At 40.2% G+C, this 11,525-nt stretch overlaps 1 protein-coding gene across 1 annotated transcript; it reads right to left on the reverse strand.

The window, feature by feature from the left end:
• Positions 1–3,592: 3,592 nt before the first annotated feature.
• LOC103774642 (UV-stimulated scaffold protein A-like) lies at positions 3,593–11,311 on the reverse strand (the record flags this gene model as incomplete). The annotated part of the gene is made up of 5 exons (XM_008942058.1): positions 3,593–3,721; positions 4,379–4,488; positions 5,260–5,679; positions 6,846–6,966; positions 10,981–11,311. Coding segments are annotated over 5 exons (1,111 nt in total), but the record flags the coding sequence as incomplete, so codon positions are not given.
• Between the last annotated feature and the right edge of the window lie 214 nt (positions 11,312–11,525).

Below are 11,525 nucleotides of genomic sequence, written 5' to 3' on the forward strand. Positions count from 1 at the left end.
GGCGCGCGCTCCCTCTGCTGGGCGCTGCCGCCATCCCGGCAGCAGGCCCGGGACCCAGGAACCCTTCCACAGCGCCTGCCCTCTTCCCCCAGACTCAGCGCAAACTCAGCTTCACAGAGAGAAGGATTTCAAGACTCTCGTCTATGCTCTCGAAATACATTTTCTATCAGAAACCGGTACTGAATTCACACCCCAAACAAGTATTTCACTACAGGGAACATAACTTGTATAAGCACACAAAAAACCTATCTGCCTTTGACCAGCACAGTAAGACTGTCATTTTTTGTCTACCTCCCACCCAGTGCCTCGATGAGTTCTGGCCTGCTGGGGGCACAGCAATGGGAAGAAGGAATGGGTAGTCTGGGCAGATGGGATGGATTATCATTGACAAATCTCCTGCAGCAGATTTTATTTGTAGTCAGTCAAAGGATAATCTCTGTCATTCTTTTCCCTCTCATCCCACATCTCCTGAGAGGTAAGAGGAGAAAGGTGCTGCAGCCTGCTTGTGATGGCAGGCTTTAAGTGTCATCTAAATTGATGGCCCACCTTATAATTCTGGCTCTCTGATGGTTTGAATTCTTCACTATCATGGAGAAGAAAAAGAGGTGGTTATATCTCATGTCACTATAAACCATTTTAAGTCAAAAAGTTTGACAGTATGAAGTTCTGTGCCTTCCTTCAAGTGACTTTATATAAGATAAGTTCCATAAACCTACAGAAAGTTCTCCTGTAGTTTGTAAAGCAATAGAGCTTTTAAATTTTTTTCCATTAAAGTCAAAACCAAAAATCTTCAGAGGAAATAATCCGTGCTAATTTACTAACATGCTCTGATTGCCTAAGGACACTGCCCTGCAGGCTAGTGCTCCGTGATCTGGAAAATGAAGCGAGAAACAATGACAAGCACAGAGGTAAGAGTGAGGACTGCCAAAAACAGACACCTTCCAGCACCAGCCAGATGATTCCTCTGTGAAGACAGGCCAGGTAATCACCAGCTTCTTCCTCTCAATGTAACTTACACCTAGCTACATTGCTGGTATATTTGTTTTGATACGTAGCATCAAGAATTACCCCAAGTATTAATGCCTTACTTGCACCTCAGACAGGTGCACGAGTAACTGCTCAGCTAAACAAGAGTACCAATGGCATGTGGCAGTGGTGAGGGACTCCAGGATCCTCCCTCTTTCAAGCACTGATTTAAATCTCTGCTGGATTGAGAGGTATAGTAGAGTTCATAGAACTAATCTCCAGTTTCATTCTCTCTCACTAAATCCTTCCCTTTATCAACTTCCTTGATTCAGTTTGAGAATGGGTAAAGCCTTTACTCCAGCCTCCCTGGACAGAAAAGAAACAAAGCACAGAACAGAACAGATGAAAAGGGTGGAAATTAGAGATCACAGGAACATGGAGAACAAACACAAAGGAAAACCAGGAAGTCTGAGAAGAATGAGCAAGCCCAAGTCCCCAGCCAAGTTTTGAAGTCACTGTTGTTCTATTTTTTTTAATTTATATTTTATATTTGCTGATAAAATAGAACCACTTTCTCCCTGAAGGTGAGGCTTGCCTCTGGAGCAGGATGATAATTACACTCGGACTGAGCAAGGACACTAACAATTCACCTCTACACTCTCTAGCACGGGTACCCCGGATGGCAGTCACTAGATGTTGGGAAAACTGCTGTCGCATCCGAACGTGGAGATGTCACAGGCCAACTACAAACCAGACAATTTACATGGGACCCTCTGCACTCAGGCACCATTTACACTCCTTCTGCTTACTAAATGCTCCCCTTCACTCCTAGGTGTGCTTATCTCTGCACAGGAGCAGTGCTTTACAGACAATCAGTACTTCTCTGGGATCTGCAGAAGATAGCAAAAGTTTGGCATGGCAAGAACTCTAGCTCCAATGTCACAAGGACATCCACACAGAAGCAACAACACCAAACACAAGCAGCAATGCTGAGTTAGAGAGGAGCTGTGTGTAGAGTGTTTCATATGCTGATATGTAAATGTTTGACAGATGGGGATTTAATAATCACAATCTAAGAGATGTTGTTTACTTTATTCTGACAGACTCTCAATTTACCAGGTTTTTACATTTTAACAAAGTCGCCTGACACGTGAATAAAAGACAATTGATACAGATTCCTTCTGCAGTACAAAGCTTTCTATGTTCAGGTTATCAATTTAAAGTAACTCAGCACTAACACTAAATTGGAGTATTTTCCACTAGTGAAAAACCCTGGGAATCATTATATGGTATTTTCAGGGCTTAAGTTAATACCTCAATCTGCACTGCTTCATTTTCAATGTATTCTTTGCGAGCACTGCTATGGATTCGCCTTTTTTATCTTCCCTTCTAACAATGGAATTTATTAGCTTTCAAACCTTATAGAGATAGCATTGATCAATCTCCAGAAGTGGTAACAATACCACTTTAAACACACACATGCACATACACACACACCAAAATCAAGGCTTGAATGTCCTTTATATCTTGCAAGAAATATAGCAACCAATATTCCATGCAGAGGTGCAGCAAATGAAGTCCTGTCAAGCAAATGGCAGGAATGACAGCAGATGTCTGGATTCCTTCATAGCTGGTTGCATAAAGGGAGCACACATATTTCACCAGGGAAAAAAAAAAATCTCTGACAAGACAGTCTTTCAGGACTTTCAGAGTTGGCATTTTTGACTGGTGTGGTTCATCAGTAGGTATTCAGTTGATGAACCTGATTAATCTTGATAAAGCTTCATTTGCATAATGAAAGCAAAGTATTCAACACTCAGTCATGGTTAAACAAGGCTACCACAGGTTAGTCCAAGATATAATGTCCAGATCAAATTCTACAATCCAGTCTATAGACCAGACTCTACTCGGGACCCTGACCCAAACCACTTATTTTCATGTCAAGCTATACAGCATTTTGTTTGATTGCAACCAATATTGGTATTATACAGCTCTGCTTTCTAGCTACATAAGCCATAGACTCATTTTTGGATATGAATAAAGTATTTGATCTTTCAGCCTCCATTTATTCACAAGTTTTACCTGTTTCACAAAAACTGACATAAGCAGCTCATCTTTGTAAAATATTTTGACACTTTAAAGCCTTATATAACAACTAATTCTCTTAAGATAGCCTCAATGACATTAAATATTCACTAGAGAGTAAATACTCCAAAGCAGAGACACTACCTGAATTGTGAGACAGGAGCCTAGTTTGGCAAGTTGTAAAAGAACATGAGTAAGACAGTGTTTAATGAGAAACGGGCAAAAAAAAAAGCTGGGGACATAATATTACACAAAAAGAAACTAAAGAGTAAATAATATCTGAACCTAACCACTTTTCTACCCTAAGCAACAACAGTGCTGCTGCCTTATATGGTTTTCTCTAATAACCAGGCCCCTGGAAAACTATACAAGTGTTTAGTGCAACTTCCTTGAGTGAAGTTACAACCAGCTGGGTGCACTTCGCAGTAAAACTTGCACTGAAGTTTCTCAGATTAAGGCTTACGAGAAGGTTCATTTTTTGTATATAAGCTAAGCATTACTAATGATCCTTTCTAGGAATATAGAAATTTAAGAAACTCACCACTTTTCTTCTTCTCTCTTTAAAGGAAATATTCATTTCCTTGTATTTCTTCATAGCAGTCTCCAATTTATTCTTGAGATCAATGGCACACCTTAGCCGATCATCATTTATTCCCGCTCTGGTAAATAACTGCAAAGCAAGAAATCAACATTCTTATTCTTTTTTTCTAAACATCTGAGCCAAAAATGATTTTCAGTTTTTCTTCCTAATTAATGAATACTGTCACCAATTCCTTTATTTTACAAGTAAAAATTAGTGAAGCCACTTCTTTTCCTATCTAGCATATAAAAGCTAATAGCACCTACTAAAGGCAAGCAAAGACTGAACAGTTGGTACAAACACCTTCCAAGAGTGTCCTTCTATGGGCCAAATGCCATGCAGGAGGCTCCTGAGCAGTAAAATCAACTGGCAGAAAGGACATATTGTTTTTCTGACAATCTGTCATTGTTTTATGACAAAAATATTGTTTATGTCTGACATAAGCCGTGTTTTACTTTAACCCTTTGCAAAGAAGCCCCATTTTACTACATATTATATATATAGTAAAAGAAAAAGTGTGACTGTAGTTAGCACACCTAATGCTAGGAGCCATCAGAGTAGTTCTGTAACTCCTGCAGTCTCCTTTCATCCACCCCTAATGAATTACAAAACTTTTCTATTTGCACCAATGTTCCTTTGGCCTTGATCTCCTTTTTACTCACTCTCCCTCAAGATTTACTGTAGCCCAGTCCTTCCTTGTCTGTCTTTTTATAAGAAAAAATTTTTAAAATTGTCCCTTTCTCCCACCTGAATCCAGGATTGCACAGAAGGCCAGAACTTATATCTGAGAAGTTTGTGAGCATCAATGGCATTGCTTATTATGGCAGTATTATCTTCATTCTCATGCACTTTTATATCTGCTCAAAACAGAGGAAAAAAGAGTTAGTGCATGGTGCTTACAGTATCTTTAATTTCAGGAGCTAAAAGCTAAGCAGAAGTAGACATGAACCTTTCTAAAATATCTCATCACTTCAGGGAAAGTTACAAATATCAGAATGTTTCTCTGTTCAGTATTAACTATTCTACCATTACCCACATGTTGAAAAAAAAATCAGAGGAAAAGATGAAAAGCTTTCAGTCCAATGATGACAAAAAGAGTTGTTAAACCATCACTAGTGAGGAATAGCTGAACAAACCAAAGACAAGTGCAATCTCACACGACATCTTAAGTTCAAATGAACTGGGCCTTTTCTACCAGTTTCTGTGTATTCATTAAGTTTAAGAACACTCAAAACGTAAAATTTTTAAATTAGCAGCTTATTCCCTAGCTGTAGAGAGAAGAAAGAGAGAATAGTGAAGCATATGAGGAAGAAAATGATAAATGGCAATTATTTTTTTTTCTTTAAACATATGAAGCTCTTAATATACATACCCTGAATTTCTCTAATGTGGTTACAACAGCTACTACAAAAGTTCAGTCTTAGAAGATAATCAATAAAATCTGTTAACCACACATAAGGACACCCAAACCTAAGAATGGTTACTAGATGAATCAGAAATAGAAAATGGCTCCAAAATAAATGAATCTTAGCATTTAAATTATAGAGAAAAAAAAAAAAAAAACACAACTACAAATCACTTCAGAGAAAGGCTGCCTTCAGCTCTACGTGAAAATCTTTTCCAGGTACCTGTGGATATTTCAAGCTCTAGAGTATAATTATGTGAAATAAGCCCATGGTTCCTAACAAAAGTCTGGAAATCATCATCACGGGGAGTGGGGCCACCAGACTGGACACCAGAGTCTGCGCCTCCACCTAGTTCTGTGTGCTCAGCCTTCTCCTCTAATTCTTTTTCAGTTCTAACACACTGAGAAGCAGGAAGAATGTCCTTGCTGCAGCATGGCTGTTCATCATCCACGCATCCAAAATAGGACTGGTTAACTTCCATCTGGGAGGAGAAGGGAGGTGTAGGTCTATCCTCATAGGCAGGCATTTGTCCATGGGGTTCCAGTTCTGGGGCGTTCACAGTGAAGTCGAAAGGATCTGGCATCAGAAGGTTGAAACAGTTTTCCATCTCTGTCAGGGTGTCAGCAATCTCTTGGGACATTTCTATCAAGAGACGGTCGTTTCAGAATCTTGTTAAACCATGTAAAATGCTAATGTCTCTACAGCACATCTACAAACCAAATAAAACTGCCAAAGGGCTAATCCACTTATTCAGGAACCAGTGCTAATTTAGCCATACAGCTGTCTCTCTGCTGAAAAAACTGTCCTTATAAAAGGGACAGTACTTTTCTTAGAGAAGGAAATCTAGAACTTCCTAAGTAAGGAACTTAGAATCAGTGTTCTTCCTTTCCCTATCCTCTCTAAAATTTTATTATGCAGAGATGACACAAGTACTTCAGAGAATTTGAAGGAGAACAAGGTTCAGTAAGGACATTCATGGCAGGTATTCATTCTACAGCCAAGAATATTATAGTTGCTTGTAGGTGTAGCCATGATTGTATGCTATTGCTCAAGAAGATGCTATCAATAGAGGTGACTTTAAGAAGGTTAAATCTCTTTAAAATTCCACCCTCATACATGAAAATATTTCCAGGATGCAGAACAAATGCAGACACAGTTAGATGCATTGCCTATACCAAAGTAATTTAATTAAATAACCCCTTTTAACTGCAACATAATACACTTACTATCTCTGTTGTTTCATATCACAGAAACGTTTGCTGTGTGCACCCTGCCTAGAGGTCCAGCCTGCAGTTAGTCCATTTTTTAGCTGCTGTATGATACTTTTCATAGATAGCCTACACTGCAGCCAGGATTCCTGTGCAGACCGTCACCTATACTTTTGGGACATGACTGTACATACAATATAGTTAAAGTCATCAGCCAACATGCTCTTGAAAAGTCTAAGCCTAGTCAATGACACAAAAATTAAGTCACTACCTCCAAAAGGTTTCATGATATGCTTGCTTGAGGTTATGTATTCATACTTTACTGAATTACAGCCAGACCCTTCCTTGTTAACATTTTTGTCTTTAAAAAAATCTCTTCCTTCTACCTGAGCTCACAGGACTTTCACTTGCTTCTTCCGATATTCTTTAGGTGAGAGAAACAGAGGGCAGGAATACTGCATTTGTTAGAGCCTGACCCTCTGTAGTCAGCTATTATTTGGATAGCTATTCTCTTAGAATTGGTTTTATGCAACCTTAAAAAAGGTTGCTTTAAAAATGAACCAAAAAAAATCCCAGAACAACCGAAGTGACGCAACTCACCTTCCATTTCTTTTTCAGCTCTTTTGGCTTTTTCTTTGTAAATGTTATCCAACCTTTTTTGCTTCTCTTCTTCCCTCCTCCTCTCAGCCACAGTTCTGGCATGCACATCTTGAAAATCCACCTAAGGAGGAAACGAAGAAAAAAAGTGTAACATTCCTTGTAAGAAATATATAGAAAATCCATTTCCTAAGATCTTAATCTGTGGTGAAAAATCCTCTAACACCAGCGATCAGCCAGAAGCTCAGCAGTACTTCTTTTTATCTCTCCTCCTCCTCAAATCAATAACTACAATAATTCTGAATGGAATTTTTTCTTCTACTAATAAGGGACTGTGGAGAATCAATGGCTTTCAGAAAGGAATCATAAGGTAGAAAAACAAAATGCTTTAGATTTCCACATCTAAACTGCAGGAATAAACTAGGCTTTGGGAGACCTCTGTCACAGCATTGGAGACATCAGGTTAGGGGGAATGGGCAGGAAAAGAGCACAGAGGGTAAGTATTTAAATTACATTAAAACATCTCACTAGGTCCACTATTGGCAAAGGAAATTTAGGAAAATTTGTAAGCACTATTACCACTAGTATACATATCACTTTCTGAAGAACTTTGTGAGCAAGGAAAGTTGCAGACACTCAAATTCATTTAAAAAGACCAAGTACTGGATTTTACAATTACATTTATCAGATTTGGGGATTGAGGGAAAGGTTATCACCCAGTCTCACTTTGCTTTCCTACAACTATAACAGAAAGATAAATTTGAGTGATTCAAAACTTTTTTCAAATAATTGCAATGGTTTTTAGTTTACTCTTAGGTGAGCTGGAAGATGTAAATACTTTTCACTTCTACTTTAAGGAAAGGAGTCTTGCTTGTGTTATTGTATAAGGAAATCCCTTCACGAAAAAATGGTACTCCTTTTTTGACTGCCACCACATAACTTTTCATTAACTCCAATACAGACCACAGGGAGGGCTGAGCAAGCCCAGAGTTTGCTGTTAATAAAGCCTGCAGACTCCCTGGTGCTACATCCATATTACAAGCACCCACTGATCGTTTGTCATGATTGCCACTGCTCGGTGATAAAGCTTGTCAGTGTCCAGCAACGGTTCCCAGACACCAAAATAATGAGCCATGAGTAAAACAGGGAAGTTGAATCTCACTTATGAGGTACAGTTCCAAACTACTGAGCTCACCCTACATGAGGCTCACCAAGGCATGGCTCAAGCAAACCAAGCACAACCTAAAACTGAACTTGGATTAATTTTGCACAGTCAAGAACGTCACACTTTCTGTCTAGTCCCAGGAGATCTCTGCTGTAACATGCACATGGATGTACTAGCCATGCATGGCTCAAGCAAACCAAGCACAACCTAAAACTGAACTTGGATTAATTTTGCACAGTCAAGAACTGTGTCGGTGTCTCAGCTCAAACTTACTGAAACACTTGAATATTTGCTCAGCATTAAGCAAGTTGGTAACTCCATTAAACACTATGGGTATCAAAAAACCAAATGCTTCAGCTTGATCTTAACCTTGTATTAAAGTGTCTTGATACATAAATGTTCCTACTGCTGAATAATCCCTACAGTGTGCAATAAGTATTAAAGTTTTACAATTATTTTTTATGTAAATATATAGCAAACAAATTGGTTGTTTATAAAAGCCTCTAGGAGGAAAAGAATGTTTCAGCTTTCACAAACTAGCACGGAGAGTCTCCATCAGTTTAGGAAGAAAGACACACTTACCAATCTGGTTGTTTTACTGTGGAATAGGTGGGCAGAGGAAAGGTAGGGAAAAAAAGTTAGTTTCATTAACCTACAGCAGCACTTGAATGATCATTGTGAGGTTTTTTTTTTGGTTTTGGGGATCTGATTTTTCTACCAACTTTGCATAGCTCTCCACGTGCTAGCAGGAGAAACAGATCCTCCCAAAGAGCAACATCACCCATGAAAATGGAACAAAGACACAAACCCCAAGAACTACAGCTACTGTTTCCAGGCAGTCAGATTGGACCTGCACAGAAAATGAGGAATAGCCTGTTCCCTAAATCACAGCCTCTGCTACAAACAACACCAACAGTAAGGTCACCTGCCTGTTCTTCCCCCACCTCTGTCCAAAAGGATCAGCCACGTGCTGCTCTGCTGCATTGTTTTGTGCTTTGGCACTTGTCCAGATGCCCCTCTTACAACACCTACCAAATGGCTGTGGTCCGACATGGACAGTGAGAGCACACCTCACACCTGGGGAGAGGTGCCCAGTACAGGTCAACAGCATACACAAGGTCACACTGGGCTCTCACGGAAGCCTCACAGCGTCAGAGTAACTGAGCTACAGACGTGCACATGCACTCACTTGCTACCTGGGCACAGCACCACCTCACAAACTTGGTCAGAACCCATCCACCCTCATGCAGGTGACATGGACTGAGACCAGAGCTGCTGTTCTGCCTCTGTGCTGGTGCAGGCTACACGAAGCCTTCCAGCATTGGTGCAATTATGGACCTGGACGTGATGAGGTGCAAACTGTCCTTGGTGTAAAGGGTGTTGAGCAGTGGGCCTAGACAACTATTGCAACTTTTTGGAAAATATTCAAGTACAGCAGTAAGATACTCCATACTGAGCTGCTCAAAATCCTGTGCACTCCATAACTGCAGCTCACTCTCTAATCCCAGCCATGCACCCCTCAAATGCAAAGATAACATAATATGACTCAGTTGCCTGCAAACATTTGTAATAGTTGAATTTTTTGTTTTCTTTCCTTTCTTTTTTTAAACTTTAAGAAAGGAATTTGAAAACAATTGGGTTTAGATATACTGAAATATTATTAACTCCTGAAGATAAACATTTATATAGGTATCTACTTGGTACCTACTGTATGGATCTACTAACGTTAGAACAGCAGGTAGCTTTCCAGGTTTCCACCCTAAAAGGGCAGCAGTTGTCATCTTTGGACCAACTGTTTATAAGGTGATTTTGGTGATAATTAAAAAAAAAAAAAACAACACACACACCCCAAAAAAAAAAACAAAAGAGCAACCAAAAACCACCCAGAGCTAACACTCTCTCACACTGCCTTATATTACTGTGCCAAAACAGTAACACAGAACAGCAGATGTACCTTACTACTACACATGTACAAAGGTCTCCTCAAAATCTTTTGTTTGCTTCTAACACTCCAAGTATAAAGCTGGTAAGAGGCCACTTAGCTCAGCAGGCTCATCCCAGCTCTTTTAAGTACAAGAATTATCAAAGTAGGTAAGATTGCATCTCTTGGTACTAATGCTTCTAGAAGTACTCAGATTCAGCTGCTCTAGAAAACAGCACAGGCAAGCATGCTGGGCAGCTCAGTAACACAAAGGTATGAAAACTCATCACCCAGTTGTAACTGGGGAGCAGTCACTACCCACAGTAACAGAGGCAACCTCAGACATGTCAAACTTCAGCAGAGTACTTTTACACTTGCATGTTCAATATGGTAAAACTGTGTCGTGTGTTAAAGCTGCCCTGTCTCAGTCTTGCATTTCTCCTTGTCACTTTCCTTGACTTTTCTTTCTTTATTAAACAAGATAATAAAGGATAATTCAAAAACAACCACCTTTTATGAGCAGATACCAAAAATGGTATAGAAAAAAAAATAGCACAATAAATAATACAAGTAGGGTACACTATTAGCTTAGTATGGAAGCAGAACAACAGAAATACATTGTGTACCCCAAAGAGGTTTGATCTGCTGTTAGGAACACTAAACTGAGAGGTGTTTTTGAAAATAAAGATAATCAATGTTTATTGAAAGCATGATGTTATAATGGCAGATAGTGTAAATACCAGAATACTGTTCCCAATTTCATTGTTTGCACCTCAGAAGAGATGCTAAAGTAGAAGAAATGTTCCAAACATAACAGCTTGAAGCCTAGAAGGGAGATCTAAAAGCAAGTGTTCACATGCAAGGAATGTCTCTCTGATAAAGCTCCTTGTATGACACACTAATGCAGCTGAGGGCAGCAGCTCAACAAGATGCCTCCTAAAGACAATGTCATTTCCAGCAGTTTTTCTTCTATATTTATTGCTTCCCTCATGTTAAATACTTCCTAGTGATCGTCACCTAAAAACACATGAAAAAGTAAAAATACAGAGTACCTTCTTATTCTGCTTCAAGAAGTGGTATCCCAGAGAAAGCTTCTTGTAGGCCTCTCCGTACTTCTCATGCCAGTCCTGCACCGACTTAATAGCTTCTTTCCTCAGCTTCTGTGCCACCTCTTTGGGCGGGGGAAGAGGCTGCTCATGGTCTATCCCCACCGTCAGCTCCAGGAACTCCTGGAAGTTGGAAATGACCAGCGTGCGGAACTGATGGGAGCGGGTGAACAGCTCCTGCACGATCTGGAGAGCCGAGAAGCGCATCTCGGCGTGCTCCTCGCTGAGCCGCGTCATCAGCAGGTGATAGGCATGGCTGATGTGGTCCTCTGAAGACCTGAGGAAGGAAAACCAGGAAAATAAAGGAGGGGGAGCTATTAAAAATGAGCTGTAGCACATAAAATCATCATTTTAAAAATACGTATTTTAAATGTTAGGCCAGCAGGTCGTGTGCTGGCAGCAAGCTGCAGCCAGCTCCCAGAACAGGCCCCAGGACGGGACCGGGGGGCAGGCTCCGCGTCGCTGCGGGGGGAGGCAGCGGGGGGAGGCAG

This window comes from Merops nubicus, unplaced genomic scaffold, assembly GCF_000691845.1.
Source record: "Merops nubicus isolate BGI_N331 unplaced genomic scaffold, ASM69184v1 scaffold53126, whole genome shotgun sequence".
Lineage (NCBI taxonomy): Eukaryota > Metazoa > Chordata > Aves > Coraciiformes > Meropidae > Merops > Merops nubicus.